Source organism: Mus pahari, chromosome 18, assembly GCF_900095145.1.
Source record: "Mus pahari chromosome 18, PAHARI_EIJ_v1.1, whole genome shotgun sequence".
In the NCBI taxonomy this organism is placed as follows: domain Eukaryota; kingdom Metazoa; phylum Chordata; class Mammalia; order Rodentia; family Muridae; genus Mus; species Mus pahari.
Window position 1 is genome coordinate 23,141,418 of NC_034607.1, and position 27,164 is coordinate 23,168,581.

At 47.6% G+C, this 27,164-nt stretch overlaps 1 protein-coding gene across 1 annotated transcript in view; it reads left to right on the forward strand.

Annotated features, from left to right (window-relative positions):
* Window positions 1-2,126: 2,126 nt before the first annotated feature.
* Window positions 2,127-27,164, forward strand: part of Chaf1a (chromatin assembly factor 1 subunit A) — a 26,787-nt gene continuing 1,749 nt past the window's right edge. Inside the window, exons 1-13 of the mRNA XM_029531404.1 lie at window positions 2,127-2,253; window positions 5,510-5,560; window positions 8,587-9,398; window positions 16,620-16,676; window positions 17,998-18,200; window positions 19,470-19,530; window positions 19,697-19,765; window positions 22,777-23,003; window positions 23,240-23,408; window positions 23,496-23,576; window positions 24,008-24,100; window positions 24,704-24,959; window positions 25,636-26,087. Coding sequence (XP_029387264.1) covers window positions 2,214-2,253; window positions 5,510-5,560; window positions 8,587-9,398; window positions 16,620-16,676; window positions 17,998-18,200; window positions 19,470-19,530; window positions 19,697-19,765; window positions 22,777-23,003; window positions 23,240-23,408; window positions 23,496-23,576; window positions 24,008-24,100; window positions 24,704-24,959; window positions 25,636-26,087 — 2,571 coding nt within the window. The 5' untranslated portion in view covers window positions 2,127-2,213. The remainder of the gene's footprint in view (window positions 2,254-5,509; window positions 5,561-8,586; window positions 9,399-16,619; window positions 16,677-17,997; window positions 18,201-19,469; window positions 19,531-19,696; window positions 19,766-22,776; window positions 23,004-23,239; window positions 23,409-23,495; window positions 23,577-24,007; window positions 24,101-24,703; window positions 24,960-25,635; window positions 26,088-27,164) is intronic.

The following is a 27,164-nucleotide window of genomic DNA, read 5'->3' on the forward strand; positions in this document are numbered from 1 at the left end:
AATCTCTGAACCTATAAGCCAGCCCCAATTAAACGTTGTTCTTATAAGAGTTGCCTTGGTCATGGTGCCTGTTCACATCAGTAAAACCCTAACTAAGACACTATCTCTTCAATGAAGCCTCCCCAGATTGACACATGTACCTTAACCCTTTTATCAACTGTTACAAATTTCAAAAACTATATAGAATATGCCAGGTGTGGCAGTGCACTTAATCCCAGCCCTTGAGAAGCAGAGCAGATGGGTCTGAGTCTGCAGCCAGTCTGGACTACATAACTAGTTACAGACCAGGCGAGCCTGACTTGGAGATAAATAATAAATGGAGGTAATGAGTAAATTCTAAAGCAGACACAGTAAAATGACTAGGGTTGAAATTGGTGAAAAGTTGGGATGATTTCATGAACCCAAAGATTACTGGAAGATTCCAAATGACTCAAAGGGTTGTACTGCAGTAGATCAAAAAATATGTATGTGCCATCTCTACTGCTCCTGAATACAGGAATCTTTATAAATAGTTTGGAGTATGAGTAGTTTCTGTTGCTTTTGTTTTTTGAGACAGGGTCTCATGTAACGTAAACTTAGTGCTGCAATAACAGGCCTGGGACACCATGTCTCCTTTCCAAAACAGAACTGGATGCTAGTCAGGGCTTCCTGGCATGCCAGCAACTCACAAGACTCCCTCAAGGGTGATCTTTATTTCATATGTTTTGAGATGGTGGAGGCTGGTTTCAAACTTGGTACTTAGCTCACCGTGGCCTTTAACTCCTAATCTTTCTGCCTTCACCTCCCAAATACAGGGCTGACAGGTCCTTGACAGTAGGATTGGCTCCACAAGAACCACACAACTCCATCAAATTATGTTCTGCAGCAGGTCAGAGATCTGATGAGGTCCATGACACCAGAGCACTCCTTACCCTCACTGAGCCCACGGCCCAAAGCAATTCATACAACGAATTCATTAGCTAAATAACCCACTGACTAGCCACAGCTTCAAGAAACTTGAGCAGGAACTTGAGCTGTTTGCAGATGAAGAAGGGAAAGGTTTCTTCCTCCACCTAACAACAACAACAAAAATTTAGAAACTGGTGATTGGGTTCCAGATCAGCAAGGCTACATAGTGAGATTCTGTCTCAAAAGAAAAAAACGAAAACAAAAAACAGAGGCAATTACATTTTTTTTTTTCTTATACATCGTATCACTGGCTGTCTTAGAGCTTGCTATGTAGACCAGGCTGGCCTTGAACTCAGAGATCCACCTGCCTGTAAATACCAAGTACTAGGATTAAAAGCATGCGTACAGCACCAGACTCAATAATTTTTTTCAATTAATATTCTTCAAAGTAATTTACACGAAAAGAAGGAATTTATGGTTGAAAAGATTTATAGTTTTACAATAGAAAAACATTCCTAGTTTTAAAATAAAGCAAATTGTTAATTTATTAAAAAGTGGTTCATCATTTCAAAAAAGTAACATATTTTTAAAAAGAGTTTATAGCCGGGCAATGGTGGCGCACGCCTTTAAGCCCAGAACTTGGGAGGCAGAGACAGAAGGATTTCTTAGTTCAAGGCCAGTCTGGTCTACAGAGTGAATTCCAGGACAGCCAGGGCTATACAGAGAAACCCTGTCTCGAAAAAAAAAATTATAGTTAAAAAGAGGAATTAATGCAAGAATTAAAATTAAAGGAAGTAATCCTCAATTTTAATTACAGTGGCTACTTTCAACCCGTCACTATTATACCTTAGTTCCCATTACTCTTCCAATGGGTAATTTCAAATTGTCACTCCTAATCTAAACGTACTCTTTCCACCTCCTGGGATGCACATAGCCAATAAAAGGGGTGTGGGGGTGGGCAAACGACGATATTTTAGATTGACATTTCTTAGGACCAATAGAAATGTGGATCTTCCCAGCCGCTACTGAACCGCCGGAAAAGAGCCTTAGCCGCCTCCCGCGGGATTTTCTAGCACAGAAACCGAAGTTCTCGCGAGGACGTGCTGAGTGCTCCTCTTTTCCGGACGCTTAGCTGTCACGTGACGCGAGATCCACCAATCGGCGCCCCAGCCGCGGTGGTTGCCGCGGTTCCCGCCAAATACGAGCGCGGCGGCCGCGGCGGCAGCAGAAGCGACACCGGGAGGCGGAGTGTGCAGCCTGGCCGCCCGACTGAAGCCTGAGCCGCCGCCGCCGCCGCCGCCGCCGCCGCCGCCGCCGCCGCGGAGATGTTGGAGGAGCCGGAGGCCGCGACGCGGAGAGCCGCGGGTGGGTGAAACTGCCGCTGGGCCGCCGCCTAAAGGAGCGGGTCCACGTCTAGGTGGCCTCGGGGCCGAGACCCGGAGAAGGGAGGGCTCTTAGGACACTGAGACCTCGGGGAGGGGGAAGAGTCAGCTTAGCAAGCTCCGAAAGGCATCTTATGTCGCCTAGATAGGTGGAGCAAATGGGGAAACCGAGGCCCCGGGTTGGATTTGATGGCTCCTGAATGCTTGTGGCCTCTTGAAATCAGTTGGACCGTGTAGCAGCAAGTGGAGAAACTGAGGGCAAGGAGAAAGAAAGTCAATCGTACAAGTGATTAAGTGCGTTTGTGAATTCCAGAGTCGTTCGAACCTTTGCAGTGGGCGGGGAAATTGAGGCCTGTGCTCACTTGAGCTCTGGACACCAAGAGTAGCAGCAACTCTGCGGGGCAGGGCTAGTCCAGGAAGGTCGGTTTGGGTGGTTGAGCATAGCCAGGAACCCTTTCTGGATCCCGAAAGGGGTCCTTTGTGAGTGTGGCATGGTCCAGTCGGGTACGTGTTAGGAGTCTTTGTAGCATGCGACAGGTTTCCCGAAATGTGGGGTGCCTATTCCCCGCTAAATTGTATCCTCAGTGTGGGTTGAACGATTGAGGGACTGGAAAGGATGAGGACCGTCCTGATAGCCTCAGATTTCTCCAGTTGAGCACCACTGACTAGACAGCCCTTCTGAGTACATTACAGTAGTCTGCAAACTTGGATGTGAGGGGGATTGGGGATGGCCAGTCTCAGGATGGAAAGTCGCATCCTCAGGCTCCATCCGCTTCTGGGATAACTCTGGCCCCTTCTACAGTTCTGATCATCAAAGATATACCCCCCACCCCACCCCCTACACACACACACACACACACACAGCCTGGTATTCCAGGAAGGCTGGAGCTGTTCTGACTGGCTTGAGAATTTTATGTGGACATTAATATTCGTACAGTTCCTGGACTCTCACGGAGCACTGTTTTTATTTAACCAAGGTGGAACGTTTAAAACCGACACGGTTGCTCTGGCAATAAAGACAAGTTTGGTGTAGCAGTTCATACCTGCAGTGAGGCAGGTGGATGATGAATTCCAGGTTGATCTGGCCTCTGACCACCTGAATTGGATTCTGGGAAGAAGAGAATCAATTCCACAAGCCTCTATCCAATAAGTTAATTAAAATGGAATAAAAAATTTAAAGCAAAAAGTGTCCTTCGGGGGGGGGAATTTTTTTTTTCTTTTGTAATAGAAAATTGAGATGATGTTACCTTTCTTTCACTCAAATGAGAAGAAGGGAGAGTGTTCTGGGGGTCCGAGTCTGCCTGGGCTGTTTCTACTCTGGATAGCTGAGGTTGTAGGAAAGCTTAAGTCTGAATTGCATGTAACAATAGCAAAATGTGTGGGAATTCTCCCCCAAATTACTGATGGAGTTTCTGTGCTCCCAAGTCAACTGTTTTAAAGGCATTTACATAATGGCATGTTCTAATCTGGGTGTTGTGGCACATACCTTTAATCCCATCACTCAGAGGCAGAAGCAAGTGGATCTCTGAGTTTGAGGCCAGCCTCATCTACATAGCAAGTTCAGGACAATCAAGACTATGTAGAGAGCCACTTCTCTCAAAACAAACAAAAAGATAGGCTCTATTTATGGACTGATACATGTGGATTTTAATGTGCTTACTTATTCCTGTGGCTTTAAATTCATTTTAGTGGGAAATAATCTCTCTCATGAGGTATTTAATTTGTTTATTTTTTGTAGTTATTAGTTTTAGACCAGGTCCCCATGTAGCCCAGGCAAGCCTCTACCTCCAAGTCTACTCCATGCCCTAGTTTATGCAAAGCTGGGATGGAACTTAGACATCCCTACATGTTAGGGCAGTATGCTACCCATTGAGCCCAAACCCAGGTTCTGTAGTGTATCTTGACATGAATACAGATTCTGCCACAAAATGTGTTCATTTCTTCTGTTTAAGAATAGGATGCCTTCACTTAAAAAAAAAAAAGGGTTTTGTTTACTTAAAGATTTATTTCTTGTTAGTGTCTGTATGTCTGTGCACATGAGCTAGGTGGCCATGGAAGCCAGAGAGGGCACGGAATCCCTTGGTGCTAGACTTTTGGTGGTTGGTTATGAGCTGTTGGATCTGGGACCAGAACAGCAAGTACTTTTAATTTCTGGTCCATTTGTCCAGTCACACTCACTGTGTGTGTGAATCAGTTCTTCCCTTCCCCTATGTGGGTCCCGAGGATTGAGCTCAGTGGTCAGGAGGCTTGGAAGGTGTCCCCCCCTCCACCCACCCACTGAGCCATCTTGTCAGACCTCACTTGACTTTTGGGGACATTCTTGGGCAGTTGAGCCCTAGCTGACCTAGAAGAAGGACCATAATACAAGTCTCTGCGTGAGGAACTCAGGAGGACTGAGTCTGGGGTAGAATTGCTCACTGTTGACAAACTTGACTTGTTCATTGTAGACTGTTTATAGGGGGTGCCTGTATAGTAACTGAAGGGGAGTAGCGTCCCCCAAACCTTCCCCAGTCATGAAAACTGCCTCTGGGGCTCATGATGGTGCATAAGACTTACTTGCTGTTAAGTCTGACCACTTGGGCTCTGTCATTAGAACCTACAAGTAGACCAACAGGACTGACTCTTGCAAGTTGTTTTGTTCTGTGACACGCCATGTGGCAATTGGACTGGCAAGTGCACACACAGCAAATATAAAAACGTAAAACTGCTGGGGTTGGAGAGATGGCTCAGCAGTTAAGAGCACTGACTGCTATTCCAGAGGTCCTGAGTTCANTTCCCAGCAACNACATGGNAGCTCACAAACATCTGTAATGGGATCTGGTGTGTCTAAAGACAGCTACAGTATATTAAATATGTTAATATTTTTTAAAAAATTAGGTAAAACTGCAGGTAGGAGAGAGGCTCAGCAATTAAGAACACTCACTACTCCAGGTTATCCCAATTACATACTAAGACCCAGTATACAAACAAACTACTAAGTAATTCTTTTTTTAAGCCTGTAAAAGCAGGCTGTGATACTTTGTGCCTGGGATGCTAGCATTTGAGAGGCAGAGTCAGGATTGCCATGAGTTTTTCTAGGTCAGCCTGTGCTGCATAGTTCAACCCTGTCTCAAGCAAAGAGACAGCTCAAGTGGACCAGACAGTGCTGCAGGAACCTGCTTGTGTTTGACTGTTGTAGACTTTATCTGGCCAATGGCCCTCACCCTGAGTAACTTCTACTCTTCTGTCTTTACCTACAGCCATGGATTGCAAAGACAGACCCGGGTTCCCAGTGAAGAGGTTAATACAAGGTAACTTAAGTTCTAAACCTGGTTCCTAAGTTGTTTCCATTGGCTTCTATGGGATCCTTAGTGGCCTGTGACAGGCTGAGTGGAGGGCAGTAGTTTCTCCCTTCGGGCTGGACAGTCTCTCTCTCAAGTATCAGCCACTAAACATTGGAGGTCTCTGGTGTTTGTTATATCTTGTCTCTTCGGTTTTAGTGCTGGGAATCCAGCCCAGGGCCTTACAGGACAGCCAAGCCCAGCACCACTGAGCTGTGACTATCCCGGACTTTTCTTACTTTGTAATACGTGTGAGTCTGGTGAGCCTACATAAACATGGGGCTCACTATGAGTGTGGAATTAAATAATGTTCCATGGATGCTGTTTGTACATGAGCTGAGGGCAATTGTCTTGTTTCCATTTGCTAATTTTTGTTTTTTAGTGATAACTAGTGTGTGCATATTTTAAGAGAAAATTCATTACTTGTTTATTTACTATGTAGCCTTAACTGGTCTAGAACTCAAAGATATCCACCTGCCTCTATCCTGTTCGCTGGGATTAAAGGTGTTTGCCACCAAGCTTCCAGTTTTAATTTGGGGGGAGGGGTTGTTTTTGGTTGGTTGGTTGGGTTTTGTTGTTGTTGTTATTGTTTTGGTTTTGGTTTTTTGAGACAGGATTTCTCTGTAGCCCTGACAGTCTGTGAACAAGACTGACCTTCAACTCACAGACATTACCTACCTCTGTCTCACCACTCACTGCCCAGCCAGTTTTAATTTTTTTTAATGATTTGTTTATATTGTTTTATCTTCGTTATCTTTTATTTATTTATTTTAGTTTTTAGTTTTTAATTTTTTTCAAGACAGGGTTTCTCTGTGTAACCCTGGCTGTCCTGGAACTCACTCTGTAGACCAGGCTGCCTCCCAAGTGCTGGGATTGAAGGCGTGCGCCCCCACTGCCCGGCTGCCTTCATGTATCTTAATGTCCCATATGCGTGCAATGGCATTGTGCCCATTGCAGGTGCTAGATACTTGTTACACCACCAAGTGGGTGCTGGAGACTGAACTCTTGGGTCTTCTGTGAGAGCAACACTTGTTCTTAACCTCTGAGCTGTTTCTAGCTCCTGTTTTACATACTTTTTAAAATATCCATTAAACTTGTAAAAAAAATGATGTGTGTGTTCTGGGTGCTTACGTGCATTACTTGTTTGCAGGGCCCTGGATGCCATGGGGTGTCAGATTCCCTGAAACAGGATTTATAGGCAGCTGTGAGCTACCAGATGTGATGAGAACCCACCTTGGGTCCTTTGCAAGAGCAAGAAGTGCTCTTAACCCTTGAGTCACCTCTCTAGCTGCCTTTTTTTTTTTTTTTTTTTTTCCATTTTTGAGACAGGGCCTTGCTTTTAGCCCACCTTATATACTAGCTTCAGTGTTCATGCCGGGCCTTCCCATCTCCCTGCTTCAGTTGGAATCACAAGAGCATAGCTTCTCTAGAAGCCCCTTTCCAACCTGGGATTGAAACTGTGTGTCCTGCAGAGGAACTGGGAGGCAGAGCTGCACCCTGGACAGGATTTCCAACTCATTTAATTTGTGTACAAATAAGTCAAATGATGGTTCATTTCTGTGTCTACATGTATCTTTGTATGTATTCTGTGGTTTACATGTGGCAATCAGAAGATAGCTGTCTTAGGGTTTTTACTGTTGTCAAAAAACACCATGACAGCATTTAATTGGACAACATTTAACTGGGACTGGCTTACAGATTCAGAGGTTCCGTCCATTATCATCAAGGTGGGAGCATAGCAGCATCCAGGCAGACATGGTGCAGGTGGAGCTGTTAGTCTACATCTTCATCTGAAGGCTGCTAGTAGAAGATTGACTTGCAGACAGCTAGCCCATACCCATAGTGTCACACCTACTGCAACAAGGGCACTCCTCCTAACAGCACTCCTCCCTGGCCAAGACATACAAACCATCACAATAGCCTTCTTCCCCGTGAGGGTCCTTGCATCAGACTTGGCAGCAAGTGCCTTTATTCACTGAACCTCTAACCAACCCTTTGGTGTCTCTGTTCTGGGGAAATGTGCCCTGTAGCCCTGCATGCTGTCTCTGTGACACCCTGGCTTCTTCCCAGTAGGTGCCAGTCGCTGCCTCCAAGTTGAGGCATCCAGACAGGCACTGCCTGACTGTGTGGGGCAGAACCTAAGTGGAGAGTGCTGCTGGGCAATGCATGTATATCTCTTATTCCCCAACATTCACAAGCCATGTTCATACCCTTGTCTCCAGGCAGTGGGATTGTGTCAAGGATCAAGGCTCCTCTCAGAGCCTAGCCGACCATCTGGCTGACCTCAAGCAGCCCTCCCCATTCAGGACTCCATGGCTAGGCTGGCTTGGGTGGAAAGTATCTCTGGGCAAGGTTTGGGGAAAGGGTTGGTTTGGCTTTTGGATTGTGAAGAATTAACCAATGGCACTTTGGCATTTAAATGCATGGGATAAGCCCGAGAGGTCAGGTGAAAGTGCTGCGAATCCTCAGTGCCTGAGTTTGATTCCCCCGCCCCCGTTTAATTTTCTGAGTGTGGGTGTTTTACTTGTGTGTATGTCAGTACATCATGTGCATGCCTGGTGTCCTTAGAGGTCAGAAGAGGGTATCAGATCCCCTGAAACTGGAGTAACAGCTGTTTGTGAGCTATCATGTGGGTGCTAGGAATTGAACTCAGTTCTGGCAAGAGTAACCAGTGCTCTTAACAGCAGCTCCATTATTTTATTTTATTTTATTTTTTTTGGTTTTTCGAGACAGGGTTTCTCTGTTTAGCCCTGGCTGTCCTGGAACTCACTTTGTAGACCAGGCTGGCCTCGAACTTAGAAATCCGCCTGCCTCTGCCTCCCAAGTGCTGGGATTAAAGGCGTGCGCCACCACGCCCGGCTCAGCAGCTCCATTATTACTTGACATTTTCATCCCAATCCCCAATAGGGCCAGTAATGCCCAGACACTTATAATTATTTGGATGGGTGACAGTCTCCCTTTGCTGTCACTAAAGATGTTGCTTCTCTTCATTTCAGCCCGCTTGCCCTTCAAACGCCTGAACCTTGTTCCCAAGGAGAAAGTTGAGGAAGACACATCACCAAAAGCTGCTGTGGAAAGCAAAGTCCCGGATCTACAATTATCTTTGGGCACTTTTGAAAGCCAGTGTCATACAGGCTCTCATGTAGGCTTGAGTACGAAGTTGGTCAGTGGCCGGGGCCCTATTGATAGCTTCTTGAGGGCAACAATCAAGCCAGTACCGAGTGTGGTCATTATCGACCTGACGGAGAACTCCAGTGACATTCCAGACAGCCCTGAGGGCCACCGTGAACTAAGTCCTGACACTGCCGGTGTGGTCACCACAGTGGAAGGAGCTGCCAAGCAGCAGGAGCACTCTGCAGCAGAGCTGTGTCTCCTAGAGACCCCTCCAGACATGACTTGTCACATGGAAGAGGAGCCTGGGAGTCCAGGAAGCCCAAAGAGGACGGGTGACTGTCAGGCTGGTTCACTACAGAGCTGTCCGGAGCTGACCCCAGGTTCTAGGACATGCCCCACCAAGGAGTTATCACGCTGGAGCAAGGCAGGGGATCTCCTATTTATAGAGAAAGTGCCTGTGGTGGTGCTGGAGGACATCCTGGCCACTAAGCCCTCCAGTGCCTCTCTTTCCATGATGACCCTGGATAGGAGTGTCACTTCAGAGAGTGAAATACTGGAGTCCTGCCCCGAGGATGACTCCATACTGAGCCACTCCTCCATCAACTCCTCTTCTCCAGCCAGCTCTCCTGAGGGACTGTCCATACCCCCAGAACATCGAGGTGGGAGAAGCTCCCCCTCCACACCCACCTGCAGAGTGAGTACCCACCCTCCTAAATCCCAGGGCACTGATGGCCTGGAAACTTTCCCTTCCCACCGGGTTGCCATGTGGTTCGTGACCCAGAAAGCAGGACCTCTTCCCCGGGTAGAGCCCTAGTTTGGAACACTAGGCTCCATCCCAAGTACCTGAGAAACCTATTATTTGGGAAGGTAGAGGCAGGAGGATCCACAGTCAGGATGATTTCAGTTACATAGTGAATTTGAGGCCAGCCTAGGCTGCATGAGACACCTTGTCTCAACCCAATCAAAAAATTATTATATGTAATCACAGTGTTTGGGAGGCTGAGGCAGGTGGATCTTGCATTCAAGGCCAGCCTGGGCCATACAAGAAGACTTAGAAAACTGAGGAAAGGTGTCTGGGGCTATGACTCAACAACAGTCAAGTGCCTAGCATGTGTGAGGCCCCGGGTTCAATCATGAGATGGTGGACCTGGCTGTGAGTTGCTCCATACATCTTTGACACCTGATTAGTAGTGACCTTAGGATGGCCATGTTGATTGGAGAGGGATGTAAGCTTTACTGGGTTCTGGTTGTCAGTGTAGGCTGCATCCAGAAAGGTGCCCAGGCAGTCTGTGCAACCAGCTGGCTTGTGGCAACACAGCACTGATCCTTAAATGTCACATTGAGGATTGGGGTATATCCAAGTGAGGAGTACCTACCTATTAAATCAAGTCTCACCTCCAGCACCAGAAATAAGCAAACAAACATCTAATTAATTAATTAATTAATTAATTAATAGATAGCACCAAGTATTGGAAAGCTCAGCTTTGAAGACAAGGGGAAAATGAGCCTGGTCACAGCATGAAGGGCCCCATTGTGAGACCTGGGAAGCCAAGGCCTTAATCACACCTGAGCACCCCGTGTCCCAAATGCTCAGTGGCATTGGTTGTGGCTTTTTGGAATATTTGCCTGTAGTTCCCTTTCTAGGATGGAGTCACATGAAAATATCCCCCTTCCATGATAGCATATTCATTGTTCATGTCTTATTTATGCAGCTGTTCTTTTGGGGGGATTAGAATTATTTATTTTATGTATATATGAGTATGCTGTGGCTGTTTTCAGATACACCAGAAGAAAGCATCCAATCTCATTACAGATGGTTGTGAGCCACTATGAGATTGCTGGGGTTTGAACTCAGGACTTCTGGAAGAACAGTTAGTGGTTTTAATTGCTGAGACATCTCTCCAGGCCTATGCAGCTGTTTTTAGGAGACAGTATCAGCAGACTTCCTGATCTTGTGACTCTTAGAGTCTTTCCACCCACTCACTCTTCTGCCATGTTCCCTGAGGCATAAATGTAGGAACTGGGCTGTAGGTATATCCGTGCTGCTGGACTCCCCAAGATCTGATAAGGTCTTCGTTGTGGCCAGTTTTATTTGCTCTAAGAATTGGCATCTTTAAGGGACGGTTTCTGTATGTACCCAGGAAAGGCAGCTTGTACACAGAGACTTGGCATTTCGGCGTCTGGAGCTAGGCTTGTGGGTTTCCAGGTGGAGCAGGGTTGCCTAATCTTGTTTCTACATCTGCTGAATCTACTTCATGCTCCTACGTGTGCAGGACAGGAACCATCTTCTGGCCATGATCCCTGTAGGAGGATGACTTTTCCACTCCTAGCAGCCATCCTTCCTCAGTAGCTCCTTGGCTGCGGTGAACATTCATGAGTGTACCCCTTTTGCGTGGCTTGATGTGTGCAGATCTTAAGTATGCAATCACAGCTACTATGAGTGCATATGTGTGACAATTTTGTTATATCAGGAAAGCATAGTTATACTGCAGATGTCTGCAGATTTGGCTGTCATGGAGGTAACATATCTCTCATGCAGGGTCAAGTATAGCACTATCTTCCTTAGATGTAGATTTTGTGGAGTCTTCTCTGTTGAAAGAAACCTCTCTGGGTTGAGAGCTGGTTCACCTGTGAATGTAAACACAAGAACACAGCACTGGAGAGATGCCTCAGACCTGGACAGTACCTGCTGGCTCTTTCAGAGGACCCAGGTGTAATTCCCAATACACAAACATACATGATGACAGACATGCATGCATACAAAACATGTACATAAGTAAACCTGTCTTTAAAAGAGGAACCTGGGGCTAGTGAGATGGCTCAGTGGTTAAGAGCACCGACTGCTCTTCCAAAGGTCCTAAGTTCAAATCCCAGCAACCACATGGTGGCTCACAACCATCCCTAACAAAAATCTGATGCCCTCTTCTGGAGTGTCTGAAGACAGCTACAATGCACACACTTATATATATAAATAAATAAATAAATAAATAAATAAATAAATAAATAAATAAATAAATAAACTACAATGCACACACTTATAAATAAATAAATAAATAAATAAACAAACAAACAAACAAACAAACAAACAAACTTTAGGGGAAAAAAAAAAGAGGAACCTGAAGGAACAGCTACTACCACCAATTAGGACAGCTCCGTTTAAGTCTCATGCATACTTTAGTGTTTGAGGATGCTTCTGTAGTAGTAAGTTTGTGTATGACATTGTCAGAGTCCTTTTTTTTTTTTCCCCCTCCCAAGACAGGGTCTCTCTGTGTAGCCCTGGCTGTCCTGGATGTAGATCAGGCTGGTCTCGAACTCAGAAATCCACCTGCCTCTGCCTCCCAAGTACTGGGATTTAAGGCATATGCCACCACGCCAGGCTTTCCTTGGCCCTGTTTTATTATTTATTTTTGTTATATAAACCTATCTCCCCTTGATCTCTGTGGCCTAGGTGCTAGGATTTCTGCTCATCGTGACAGGTCACAATTACATCATCTGGCATCTTCTGGATCAGGGAAGGGTTCTTAGTATAAATTTTCTCACCACTGACAGAGGTCAACTTTGTGTGCTGTAAGACCTCGTGTCACTCAGCCTCGTGTCTAGCAACACAGGGTGTCATTGCATTTGGGATAGTACTGGTGCAGCCACATTCCTGAGTCTTTCCCTTTGTGCCATGCAAGCCCTAGCTGCCGGGATGTGTTCAGTCCTGCACAGTGCAAGTTCCCCATATTTACACTGCATTCAGCAAAGCCTGGGTCAAAACTAAAAGCGAAGTATATGCCTTTTATCCTGGTCTTTGGGAGGTTGAGGCAGGAGGATTGAAAGTTCAAGACCAAGATTGCACAACAGAAAGACCTTGGCTCCAAGCACCAAAACTCGGGAAAATTCTAGAAGAAATCTTGCATCTGTTGTGAAGATATTCAGACAGCTTTCCTCATCATCTTGCCCAGGGCAAGATAGTGGTGCACATAGTGTTGTTTGTCCACAGGGAGCATGTTAGGATCTTTTGAATCAAGCCCAGCATGGGAAGCACAGGTGATCCGATCCTACCTCATACAAATACTTGAGGGCTGGGCTTGCCCAGTGTAAGAAGCCCTGCTGGGTTTCATCCCATCACCACAGAACTCAGGCTTGATGGTGCTCGCCTGTCAGCGGGGGCATTAGAAGTTCAGGGCTAGTCTAAGCCGCATGAGACCCTGTCTAAAAACAACAGTCCACAGTAGCAGTATCTCTCTATATATAATCCCAGTGTCCCCTCAGTATACTTGAAGTTCTCCTCTATGCATGTGTCTTTCTATCGTGATCGAATTTTTATTTATTTATTTATTTATTTATTTATTTATTTATTTATTTATTTTGGTTTTCCGAGACAGGGTTTCTCTGTGTAGCCCTGGCTGTCCTGGAACTCACTCTGTAGACCAAGCTGGCCTCGAACTCAGAAATCTGCCTGCCTCTGCCTCCCAAGTGCTGGGATTGAAGGTGTGTGCCACCACTGCCCAGCTTAAATATTTTTGACCGTGTAGCCCAGGCTACAGTAGCAGTTTTGGGCCCTCTTGTCTCTGCATTTGAGAGGTCCCATGGTTTTCACAGAAGAACTTAGTGTGCCTCGGTTGCTTGGTGTCCTGGGCTCCCCATAGAGAAGCCTCTGTAGAGGATACAGCTCCTATGTGTTCTATACCTTCACATCCCTGCCCCATCACCTTTGTAGAGCTAACAAGTCACCCTTGCCTGTGTCTTGACAACATCTCTCTGAAGCCCTGGTTAGCCTCCAACTCAACAGAGATCTGAAAAGCTTGTTGATACCACCTGGCACTATGGTGATGCAGTCATCTCACACTCATTGAGGACAGAGAGCAGCATATGGCCATCTGTGGGTCTGCAGGCAGGGCCTGGCCTTCCCGTGTCCCTATAGCCAATGCTATGTCACACTGCCTCTGCCATGGTCTTTTCAGCTAAGACTTAGCTGCCTGAGTTGTCCACCATTGAGCTTCTCTCCAAATCTAAAAGAAACTTGCAGAGCTATTTCTACCCTGCTTGTGTGTGTATAAACTAGAACCTTGCATGTGCAAGGCTAGCACTGCACTATGAGCCAGGCACCTAGCCCCTAGTTGGTATTTTAGGGAGTCTCCACTAAGTTGAAATCCTACAGAAGGGCCACGACTACAGGCCCGGTTCATGGGCCCAGCCAGGATTGACCTGCTACATCCTAAAAAGCAGAGGGCAGATAAGGGACTCAATCCTGATGGCATACCTGGCACGAACGGGCCCAGGGTTCAGCTCTAGCACCACAAAGAGCTCAGGCTCATTTGAACCAGGAAGGGCTTGTATAATAGACTGGGTAAAGGGCCCAGCCTCTGAACACAGTTGGGTGGGATTGGGAGGCGCTATAGCGCTACTTGTTGAGTGGGGGTCCACCGCTCTTCACCCTCTAGGCCCACCACTTGCCACCTGCTAGTTTCTCTCTGCTTACAGGCGTTCTTAGCTGTGCCCTACTTACCTGAGTAAGCCCTTTGCACTATTTGTAACCTTTGGAGCTGTTGGTTGGAAAAGACTGAGGTTTTTGGTTTTGCAACAATGTTTCTGCTTTATCAACACGGAAGGAAAGATTCTAGGTGGGCTCTACCTCACCTGGGGACTGGAGGGGGGCTTTCATCCCTAAACATGCCCCCCAAGTCCCTTACTGAGGGAGGGGGAGTCTAGATAGAGGCTTTACCTCTAAATTATATAATTGTTGACAATCTTTGTGGGTTAGTTCCTCTGTAAGAGTGGAGGCCAAAAGACACTTTTGATTATTGGTCTATAGGCACTACGCACCCTTTTTGGGGGGCCAGTGCACAGGGTTTCACTTGTGGCTTCCTGGCTGGCCTGGATCTTGCTATATAGACCAGGCTGCCTGCCTCTGCCTCCCCAGTGCTGAAACTAAAGGCATGGCCACCACATTGGGCTTCTTGGTCTCCTTTTTATGGTTGTGTCTGCTAGTGTCCAGCTTGACATGAAAGGGTCCCAAGCAAGGCAGTGAAGGGTATAGAGTCAGCAAGCAGGGCCAAGGCTTTTTACCTTTGGCAATTCTTCTATTTATAACTATTTGCTATTCTAAGGCTAAAAGCCATTGGCTTCTGGTAATTAATTCCTGCTGTCAGCAATCTGGGATTAAGAAGAAAAAGGCTTAATTGCTAGGGATCTTTTTGCTCTGGCTCAAGGAGCTCTCTGCTGGCCAAGCCTGGAACTTGTTAACTTTGTGAACCAGAAAGAAAAGAAAAGAAAAGAAAAGAAAAGAAAGAAAATCTTATACATAACATGCATAGACACATAGTCTGGTCAGGCCCAACCACTCATCCACTCCACAAGTGTACATACATATACCTATAGACACATGCATATATGCATTTGGTGGATGGAGCAGAGGCCCCCACCCCCCCCCAAGCCACACTTTATTTCTTCTCTCTGGTCTTTTTATGCCTTAGACAAAAGTTCTTTGGAAAATTACTTCATAGATAAAATGTTACAGGAAAGGGCAGTTACAGAAGGATGTTGATCGTAAGCTCAAAGCTACAGTTTCACACGGCCTTGCCTTTTCACATGCACACCTGTGGCTTCATCTGTGGACCTGACCTAGAATGAATGGTTTTTCTTAATCACAAATATGTCCCAAGCCTATTTTTAACTCTTTATTTATTTTTATTTTTATGTATGTGAGTACACTATAGCTGCCTTCAGTCACACCAGAAGAGGGCATCAGGTCCCATTACAGATAACCATCATGTGGTTTCTGGGGATTGAACTCTGGACCTCTGAGAGAGCAGTCAGTGCTCTTAACTGCTGAACCATCTCTATAGCCCCCACGTTCCATTCTTTTTGTTTTGTTTTGTTTTTTTGAGGCAGGGTTTCTCTGTGTAGCCCTGGCTGTCCTGGAACTCATTCTGTAGACCAGGCTGGCCTCGAGCTCAGAAATCCGCCTGCCTCTGCCTCCCAAGTGCTGGGATTAAAGACATGTGCCAGGTGGTGAGATGGCTCAGTGGGTAAGAGCACCCGACTGCTCTTCCAAACGTCCTGAGTTCAAATCCCAGCAACCACATGGTGGCTCATAACCATCTGTAACAAGATCTGACACCCTCTTCTGGAGTGTCTGAAGACAGCTACAGTGTACTTACATATAATAAATAAATAAAATCTTTTTTTAAATAAATAAATAAAGACAGGTGCCACCACACCCTGCTCCCCACATTCCATTCTTGATTCTAACTTTATTACATCTTTTTGGCAGAACAACTAAAACCATCTCCTAAAACTTTCTTCCTAAAATTATTTGAATCAGGTCAGGAGTTCTATAAAGTCATTAATTCATCTAAACAACATTAATTTATGGAAGTTCATCTTCATGTCGACCTGTAGGAAATTTGTTCAATAGTGTGGGCTAACGCCCAGGAATTATTAGGCTATGGGATAGTGGCAGGAAAGGCATATTATCGAGAACGAAGTCTCTGGTGGCCTTGCATTTCAGAGTTCACCCATTGCAGGCTATGCAAAATAATGGGCTATCTCCAGAAAATCTATTTGCATGCCTTTAGCCTTTTCTAGGTGACTTCTGACGGTATATATATATACATACCACTTGGGCCTGGACCAGCTAGTTGAAGTAGCCTGCTAAGCAGGGAGCCCCCAGGGATCCTATCTCCTGGTTCTCAGGACTGGGATTAAAACTGTCTTATCATTACACATGGCTTTTTTCTGTGTTGGAGCTTAATCGTGTCTTTGTGCTTCAAGATAAATAATCAGCTGCTAAATTGCTAGGCTTCTGCAGGGCTTAGAGACTACACTCACAATGTCCCCTGCAGGCTCCAGGTGCTGCTGCCCTTGGTGCAGGGTAGGATGGAGTCCCTGGGAAATGTAACTTAAGCTCTTTTGTCTTTCCTTTCAGGTTGCCAAGAACCTTGTCAAAGGCTCTACAGAGAAGGGCAAGAGCAAACTGCACAGAGTAAGCCCCTCCCTCCCAGCTCTGAACTGCTCCTCTGGGCTGCACTTGTACCGCCATTGCACTAACAGTAGTGGTATACTGGGGTGCACGAACCCTGTGTCAGTCTCTCCTAGCACAAATGGAGGTTGTGGGAGAGCTTCCTTCAAAGGGGCATTGAGTTCAGCCAGGGTTACATAGTAAGAGCTCTTTTTTCGTATGTTTTTTTTTTTTCGTTTTGTTTTTGAGACATGGTTTCTCTAGAACTGGCTATGCTGCAGCTCACTCTATAAATCGGGCTGGCCTTGAACTCAGAGATTCTCTGCCTCTGTATCTCAAGTGCTGGGATACAGAGCTGGCAAAACCCTGTCTCAAAAAAAAAAAAAAAGCCGGGCATTGCGTTGGTGGCACACGCCTTTAATCCCAGCACTTGGGAGGCAGAGGCAGGCGGATTTCTGAGTTCGAGGCCTGCCTGGTCTACAGAGTGAGTTCCAGGACAGCCAGGGCTAAACAGAGAAACCCTGTCTCGAACCACCATCTCACCCCCACCCCAAAAATCAAATACCAAACAAAATAGCTTTGTCAGGAAGGGTGTGAGTTAGGGTCACATGGGAGTAGTCCCATATAGTGCAGAGATGACAGCTGTGTACGGTTGGCTGTTTGCATGCTGAACATAGTGGTCCTCTACAGTGCACCCCAGTCCTGTCTGTTGCATCTGTTTGTTTAGACAGAGTCTCATTGTGTGGCCAAGTCTGTCCTAGGTCTCTCTGCACATCCAAGTGCAGCTCAGTCTGGGTGAGCAGCACATGTGCAAAGTACAGTGGCCAGACTGTGTTTCCAGGGCTCCTTAGTAACAACCGGGAACAGACAGGTCCCTGCAGTGCAGTCGGTCCTGTGCCTCCTGCTTAGTTCAGAGTGCCTCTTTTTGCTAGAAAGTAGCACTTGAGAGCTACGACCCAGTACACGGTTGAAAAATATGCTAGGGTCCCCAGTACCAAGACCTAACACAGGCTTGCTACAGCAGCTGCCCACATCCCCAGACTCCAAATGTGGGTGTGTGGATAGACCTGCTGGGCTGGCGCTCAGTCTCAGAAGGACCTCTGCTGGGCATTGATCGACTCTATATCTAACACTTTCCCACCAAGCGCCTGTATCTCAGCCAGTCAACTACCTCAAAAGAAATAAAGTCACGCATTTGTGTATTCAGGGAATCTTGAGTTAGCCTTGGCTACATCAAGAACCGTCCTACCGTTTTTTTGTCCTAAGTGCTGGGCTGAACTCTGGGCTCTGTACTTGGCAGTTCTTGTCACAGGTTACCTGCGAGGTCTTGCTACTGTCTTCACAGGATAGAGAACAACAGAGGGAAGAGAAGGAAAAGCTGAGGGAAGAGATACGACGAGCCAAGGAGGAGGCACGTAGGAAGAAGGAGGAGGAGAAGGAGCTGAAGGAAAAGGAGCGAAGGGAAAAGAGGGAGAAAGATGAGAAGGAGAAGGCGGAGAAGCAGCGGCTCAAGGAGGAAAAACGCAAGGAGCGGCAGGAAGCTCTGGAGTGAGTAGCCAGCCCCTAGAGGCACTCAGCAGCATGTTCCCTGCTGAGTCCTTTCTGTCCCTCACTCCCTGGAGCCTGGCTGGAGAGGTTAGTTGGCTTCTGGCCTGTGTTGTATAGGGCTGTGGGCTTTGGCTGGCTGGCTGGTTGCTTCCAGGCTGATGGGGATTTGGTTTTAGATGCTCTGGTCACATCAGGATTTCTTCCTCAGGTTCCTAACTGGGCCCTTGCCTCAGTGGACAGCCACTGTGTCCCTGGAGGTTTTAACTCTGACAGAAGCTCACAGAAGCTCTGTATCTCATGAGACATTCTCATTTCTATCCAGATAGTACTGCTCAGTTGTTTTTCTATTTTTGGCTTCATTTATTTGGTGGGTTTTTTGTTGTTGTTGTTGTTGTTGTTGGTTTTTTGTTTGTTTGTTTGTTTTTTAGTTTTTCAAGACAGGTTTTCTCTGTATGTAGCCCTGGCTTTCCTGGAACTCACTCTGTAGACCAGGCTGGCCTCGAACTCAGAAATCCACCTGCCTCTGCCTCCCAAGTGCTGTGATTAAAGGCGTGAGCCACCACTGCCCGGCTCATTTGGTTTTCTAAGACGGTTTCTCTGTAGCCATAGCTGTCCTGGAACTCATCTGTTGACTAGGCTAACCTCACACTCAGGTCAGCCTGCCTCTGCTGGGATTAAAAGCCTATGCTTCTATGCCCAGCCAAAACCAAAAAGAACCATTCTTTTTCCCTGTAAGTAGATGGTTGAGATTATTAAATGGCAAAAGATTTCTGAGCAAGTCTGTCATATTGCTGAGGATGGACTTGAGCTTTTGATTCCCCTGCCTCCACCTTAGTGCTGGGTGTTAGCACACACCACCACATCCGGCTTTTGACATGTTGGGAATGGACAGCAGCGCCTGGTACGTGACTAGCCATCACTCTGCCCACAAGAACCCCAACCCATCAGGGATTTTATATTGATGTCAGATGCAGTGCATACCTTTAATCCTCACTCAGGCTCGTGGATTCTGTGAGTTACAGATGAGCTTAGTCTACCTAGTGAGACCCTCTCTCAAATAAGTTTATTATGAGACTTGGGATGCCAATAACATCAGCACTCGGGCAGAGGCAGGAGGCTTCAGGTTGCCTAGCAAGACTGTGCTCAGAAGCAAAGAAAAATACTTTGAGGCTGTGCATTTTTCTTAGTCCCAGAACCAGCCATGTCAGAGGTGGGATATGGGAGGGGCTGACTCCCTGGGCTCACAACTCACTACTTCCTGTCTCCCAGGGCTAAACTGGAGGAGAAGAGGAAGAAGGAGGAGGAGAAGCGGTTAAGGGAAGAAGAGAAGGTTAGCCTGGCCGCTCACCCTGTAGTGTTGGGCAGTGGGGGCCTCCCAGGGACTGCATACTCCCTCAGATCTCATCTCAGCTGCAGTGTCGGCACTGCTTCCTTGCTAATATTGCCTTCCCAGAATGCCCTGGGTAAGTGCCTGTCTTGTCTCCTCCCCACCATAGCGCATTAAGGCAGAAAAGGCGGAGATCACTCGATTCTTCCAGAAACCGAAGACTCCGCAGGCTCCCAAGGTGAGTGCTGCCTCAGTCTGCTCTAGGCATAGCTGACTGCTGGGTTTTAAATACTGTAAGTTTGCCCCCATTCACCCTGTTTTTTGAGAGCGTCTCTTAGAACCTCATACCTATAAATTGGCTGGCCAGCAAGCAGGAAGAGGACTCTCTGCTCCCATTGCAGAGCCAGAGTTTCCCACTGTGCCAGGCTCTGGGTTTTATGTGGTTGCTACCGTTTGTACTGACAACGCATCTCTCTAGCCTTGCTCTAGGACCTCTGAATACGTTCCTCTTTTTTTGCCTCTAGAAGGCTGTGGAGCCCAGCGATGCCACTCTGGGAGCTGACCTATGGCTGACATGGCAGCCCTAGGAACAAAGAGGCTTGAGATACAGTAGAAAGTGGGTAGTCCGAGGCTGACCTTTCACCCAGCCAGCTACCCTCACTGCCCACTCTCAGATCTCCTCTCCTGACATACTGTGTGACATCTGTTGCTCAGGCACTGGTCCCATGGTGGCTTGGTGTATCTTAGATCCTGTCCCTGGCATGTTAGAATCTAGCTAGCACTGGCTGTGTAGGCTGAGCTAGTCTTGAGCTCACCATCTTCCTTCAGCCCCTGAATGCTGCAATTTCAGGACTTGAGTACATGCCAGGAACTGAACATGGTCTTAATATTTCACATAATGTGTTATCCTCATCACCTGGCCAGTATGAGACACAGCATAATGCTGTGGATTCCAATGGCAATTACCTGGAAATGGCCTTGTTTGTGGGGAAGGAAAGCTGTGGTGACCCTGGCCAGTTTCACCATGTGGAACTGAAGTGGAAGGTGGCCCCTCCCACCATGCCATGAGTGGCAGCTACTCTTTTACCTTAGCCTCAAGGTGAGTGAAGAAATGATGCTCTTATCAGCTCAGTTGAAGCATCCTGTTTCCATTTGTGAGTCTGCTCTGTACCTCCATCAGGCCCCCAGCTAATCAACCTATGAAGCTGGAGGCTCAACATGGCTTCAGCCACTTGGCCTGTGACCAATACCATAGCCAGAGCCAGTGACAAAACCCACTCATCTTCTGGAAAGAAACACCAGGGAAGAGCTTAGAGTACCCTGAGGATAGCCCTGCTGTAGTCTACCCTATGTTATGGTGGCTTGCCATCTCCTGGGCTTGTCCCTTCCTGTTCTGCTGGCTGTTTTAGTTTTTGCTTAGAAAGTTCTGTGGCTTTGACTCTGCAGAATTAGGAAGGGTTGAGGTTTTGAACTGTGGATGTGGGATCCAAGCTCAGGTCCTCTACAAGAGCAACATACTTTTAACCCATGAGGTGAATGGTTACAGAGTGAGGGTGTGACTACACACTATATAGCACATGTGGAGCTAAGAATGAAACTTAAAGGAGTCAGTTTTTTTTTTCAAGATTTATTTATTTATTATATGTAGCTGTCTTCAGACACACCAGAAGAGGGCATCTGATCTCATTATAGATGGTTGTGAGCCACCATGTGGTTGCTGGGATTTGAACTCAGGACCTCTGGAAGAGTAGTCAGTGCTCTTAACCACTGAGCCATCTCTCCAGCCCCGAGTCAGTTCTTTCAATGTGTGGGTTATGGGGATTGAATTCAGGTCATCAGGTCTGGCAGCAAGCACCTTTACCCTGAGATACTCTGTTTGTCGTTTTCTTTGTTATTTATTACTGTATCTGTGTATGCTTGGGCAGAGATCAGGAGACAACTTTCTCTAGTCATTTTTTTCCTCCCATTACGAACAGATTATCAGAGTTGAACTCAGGTCACCAGGCATGGGTGATGAGCATTTGACCTACTGAGCCACACTGCCAGCCCTTGTATTTTAGATAGATCTGCATTCTGCCTGGCAGTCTGGCCTATACCTTGCTTAGGAGCACTGGGATTTCAGGTGATCAGCTGGACTGTGACAATCTTGAATATTCCTAATGCTACAGGAGTTTCCTGGCCCCAGAGGACCAGCTGCTACTTCTCTGACTTCGAGCTTTGGAAAGCCCAGGGGAAGCTCTGGGATGTACTAGTAAGGTCTGGTTGCTCTCCAAGAGGCCGTGAGGCGAGGCTTGGGTGACATGATATTTAGGGGTCCCAGCCTCTGTGGTGTACCCACTAGGGAGACCACCAGCCAAACAGCCAAGTTATGTACAAAGTGCAGCCCTAGTGTATACCAGCATAGTTGTCAAGAGAGAAAACTTAAGAATGTAACAATGGTAGAGTTTAGGGTATGTGTCCAGCCAACAGGGCATATGGCTGGACACATACCCTTTTGGGGACTCTTGTGTTTTCACTCTTAGAACAAAGGAACTAACTGGCTCTGAGCTCTGCCACATGCTGTCCCTGGGGCCTGAGCTGCTCCTTGTCTCTCATCTCACTCATCCGTCCCAATCATGTAGTCATTCAGTTAACACGGAAACTGGTTTTCCAGAGCTCAGTGAGTTTAACAAACATTTTAGACAATGCTTGGACCAAAAAGCGCACACATATACATAACAAAATAAATGGAGATTTTCCTCTTATAGATTTTTGTTTTTATTTGTATGGGTGTTTTGCCTGTGTGTATGTCTATGTACCATATACATACAGTGCCCAAGAGAACACAAGAGGACTTTGAGTCCTCTGGAAGAACAGCCAGTGCTTTTAACTACTGAGCCATCTCTCCAGCCCCTAAGTAAATAAATTGTAAAAGAAAAAAAAATGAAGAAGGCAGAAAACCAAAATCTGGCAGCCACCAATGTCAGCTCATACCTGATATTTCAGCAGGCTTAGATGTGAGGATTGTCAGTTTGAGGCCAGCCCAGGCTATATATGCAAGGCTGGATCTCCACAAGTGAGGTTAAAGCTACTGAGGTGGAAGTAGCTCTCAAGTTGCTTTGTTTGAAATTCATTCCTCTCACTCCAAAGAAGGAAGTCTCTGGAGTCTTCCAGCTCCCATATCGCTCCCTTTGGCCACTATGCAGCAGTGCACCAGGGCCCGCACGGCCTCTCACCTGCCGGTAGTGCATTGAGTTCTTCCTATTGCAGACTCTGGCCGGCTCCTGTGGTAAGTTTGCCCCCTTTGAAATCAAAGAACACATGGTGCTGGCTCCACGCTGCCGAGCTGCCTTGGATCAAGACCTGTGCGATCAGCTGGACCAGCTCCTGCAGCAGCAGAGTGTGGCAAGCTCCTTCCTCAGTGACCTAAAAAGCCGGCTGCCCTTGAGGTCAGGGCCCACCCAGGTCTGTGGCCATGACACAGACATCATGAACAGGTGAGAGCTGGCACACCAGGCCATTAGAGCCTGGCATGGAGCCCAGACTGCTCTATGCTGCTGAGTCCAACAGTCACCATCTCCTGCAGTGTCTTTTGGTTACATGTCATAGGGCTGTGGGCCACTCCTCCTGCACCCTGGGTGCAACAGGAAGAACAGTCCTGAACAGTTCCTGAACAGGCAGGTCACGTGGCAGCCAGCCATGAGTACAGAATTGAGCACAGTCTTATTATCAGGGATGTGGTCATCGTGGAGAGCAGCAAGGTGGACGGTGTGCCTGAAAGGACGAAGTTTGGCCGCATGAAGCTCCTGCAGTTCTCAGAGAACCACCGGCCAGCATACTGGGGGACATGGAACAAGAAAACAGCCATCATCCGCCCCCGGAACCCCTGGGCCCAGGACAAAGTAAACCATGGGATTGGGGTTCCTCACCGGGGTGGGCTGCTCTGTGCTATGTTCCACCTTGATGCTCATGCCTTGTTCTCTCTCCAGAACCTTCTTGACTATGAGGTAGACAGTGACGATGAGTGGGAAGAGGAGGAACCTGGGGAGTCTTTGTCCCACAGTGAGGGGGTAAGTAACTCTGGTGTGGATGAATGGCATCAGCTACACCAACTGCAGAAGGCAGCCATTGTACAGTTGACTTATGTGGGGTGTGCCTGTTGATCTGGTTGTTCTGGTCCTGCTTAGATTAGTGCTTGCCACCCCAGCTCCCCCAAGTACATGGACAGACTGGAGCTACCCTGAGCCCTACTAGTCCCTTCTGCCTACAGTTTCTGCCTGGTTCCCCAGTTCACTGTGACCTAATATGGTCCTGTTGACACCAATGTAGATGTGTCTAGATGTACTTGGGAACACCCAGAGCCAATGTTGGCGCTAGGCAGGCTCTGCAAGCCCCTCAGTGCCTGCATAGATACATACGTGTTTATATGAGAGGCCAGACTGGCCTTCAGCTTTGACATCTGTGTTCTGTGTGCATGGGAGCTCTTTTCTTTCTCTTTAAGGATGACGATGACGATGTGGGGGAAGATGAGGATGAGGACGATGGCTTCTTTGTGCCCCATGGGTACCTCTCTGAAGATGAAGGTGTGACTGAGGTGAGGGCTCCTGCCTGAGCTGGTTATAGGGCGCTGAGGTGATCAGCTGCTTTGGCTTAGGCTCTGAGTGAGCAGGGCTGGGCTTTCTCTGCTGCAGAGTGATTGACATGCAGCCTGGCCTGTAGATTTCACCTAGAGTTCTAACAAACCCCCAAAGAAAGCATGGGCTGCCCCACAGTTCCAGAAGGTCCTGTGGAGAGCTTGAGTGGTATACTTAGGTCCCAAGCTCCTGGTTGTAGGTTTAGGGAGCCTGAACAGGATGGATGAGGTCAAACTGGCTGTGCCTTCTCACCTCTTTCTGGCCATGTTGTCACTGGGCAGCTCAGGCCCTACTGGAAGCCACATTGAGCGGGGTGTTTCTGGGGTTGGGGATTTGGTCACCTGGTAGCTGGGTCATAGAAACTGTGAGGCTGGACAGGCAAAGCTGCTGAAATATCCTGACTAATCATATGATTCAGGATGTGAACTGACTTTAACTTTAGAGTTGTCTTTCGCTGCCACATCCTCCTACAGCTCTGGGGCTGGCTTTCCGGAGCTCAGCACCAGTGCTGCGGTGCCAGGGAGCGTGGGCATTAAACAGGGGTCTGTTCCATATCCTGCCAGGAGTGTGTAGACCCCGAGAACCACAAAGTACGCCAGAAGCTGAAGGCCAAGGAGTGGGATGAGCTCCTAGCCAAGGGCAAGCGCTTTCGTGTGCTGCAGCCTGTGCAGGTGGGATGTGTATGGGCAGCAGAGGCAGCCAACTGCACGGGTTCCGACTTGAAGCTGCTGCAGCAGTTCACTGCATGCCTGCTGGATGTGGCATCCCCTGACGAGCCAGAACCCAAGGCCTCCAGGAGGGAAAAGAGGGACCAGCATAGTAAGTAGGGTGCGGGAGTATTCGGGAACAGCCCCCATCAGGGTGTCCTTGATGAGGTCACAAGTCTGCAGAGCCTATGTGTGCAAATCTGTCCACTGACAACTTAGCCGCATGTACAACTGACGGCCTTTTGCTCATCTGTGTAGCAGCATGTCCTTTTAAATTTGGGTGCTGGGCATAAACCCAGGATGTGCAAGAACCTGCCAAGTGCTTACCACTGAGCCACACCCAGTCTTGCTACTCTATCCTTGCGTTTTTTGTTTTGTTTTGTTTTTGAGTCTGTTTTATATTGTGACTCAAGACAGGTCTTGAAGTTACCAGATGGCTTGCAGTGTTCTTGAACTCATGGTGATTCTCTTGCTTCCACCTCCTGAGAACTTGAATAGCAGGTGTGAGTCCCTAGGCCTGGCTCCCTTGGAGATTTTCAGACCTGGACCAGAGTGCAATGCCACTCCCTCTGTCCTAAACCTAGGGACACTGGTGACTCAGAGAGAGCAGTGGTTGCTCAGACCACATGGCATTACTCAGGGCCACTGGGAAGTAGACATGTGGCTTAGCCAGTCTTAAGCCTGTGCTGAGTAGCTTTCTTTGAAGTGTGCCTTGCCAACCATCCTTGGCAAGAGTGAGGATGGATGGGACCCTCTCGTGGCTTCATCTAGCCCATCTCATCCCACAGTCCTGGCCCAGTTGCTTCCGCTGCTACATGGCAATGTGAATGGGAGCAAGGTGATCATCCGTGAATTCCAGGAGCAATGCCGCCGGGGCCTGCTGAGCCTTCCAGGTTCTACCCCACACCTGCAGATGCCCAACTTGGAGGATGCTGTTGCCGTGCCATCCAAGGCCAGGCTGAAGCGCCTTATCTCTGAGAACTCTGCCTATGAGAAGCGGCCCGACTTCCGAATGTGCTGGTATGTGCACCCACAGGTGCTCAGGAGCTTTGGCCAGGAGTGCCTGCCAGTGCCCTGCCAGTGGACCTATGTCACCGCCATGCCCTCAGCACCCAGGGAAGACAGCGGCAGTGCTTCCACCGAGGGGCCTGGCCAGAGCACACCTATGCCACTCAAGCGGAAGACAGCGGCCACCATGTGCATCACACAGTTTATGAAGAAGCGGCGCTATGATGGACAGGTGAGCTGCAGAGGGCGTGAGCTTTTGCTCACCTAGAGCAGGCTGTGGACCTGCTCGGTTTATGCCAGATCAGAGGACAGCTTTCTGGCATTGGTTTCCTCCGACTCTGTCACGGGTTTTTGGTGAGTAACTCGGATTGCCAGTCTTGTACAGCAATCACCTCTACCCACTGGGCTATCTGGCCGCTCTCTGCAGCAGTTTGAGTCACAGCACTGAACAGATGGTTGTATCTGCATGCATAGCTTCCTCCACAGGCCACAGTTGACATAGTTCTTAGTACCCTAGCTGATGTGACTACCATCATGGTCACCTGGAGTTTCTTACCTTCTCAAGAACCTATGCCCTACCTGTCCTCCCATGCCAGCAGCCATGAATCAATCCATGTCTCTGAATGTCATACTCAGGATCCTATAACAACCTCTCAGCCTCTTTGCTCCACAGCTCCTTCCTGACTCTTAAGTGGCACTTTGTGTACTGGGTTGCACTGGCACAAGTTTGTGACACAACATCAGAGCCCTGCCTGTGCAACCCTGTCCACTGAGGCAGTGTCAGCATGTATTTTTTCCATTGAGATGTCCTTTCTATTACTGGAAGCCCTGCTTGCTCCTGTGTGCCAGTGTCTCTGGTCTTCTACAATTTAGGCTGGTTTAGGACACTGGCTCCAGGTGTTGACTGGTGCTGGCTACCACTGTAGACTTGGTATCCATAATCCTTGGAGAGGGCTAGCTGTAGTCTTGAGCATACTAGATTCATTTAGAACAGAGTAATTCAACCAATACTTGGAAGTTGTGATCACTCCAGACTATGTACTGTGTAAGCTTTTGAGCTTTGGATTTCCATATTTTAAGGATTTATCATGTTTTTATAGGTGTGTATCCGTGTATGGATGTGTGCACATGTGTACATCTGAGTCTATCAAAGGGCATCAGATCCTCTGCAGCTGGAGTAAAAAGCAGTTGTGTGCTGCCATGTGGGTGCTGGGAACCAATTCAGGTCCTCTCTTTGAACAGCCAGGGGTTTTTTTTATTATTATTATTATATGTAAGTACACTGTAGCTGTCTTCAGACACTCCAGAA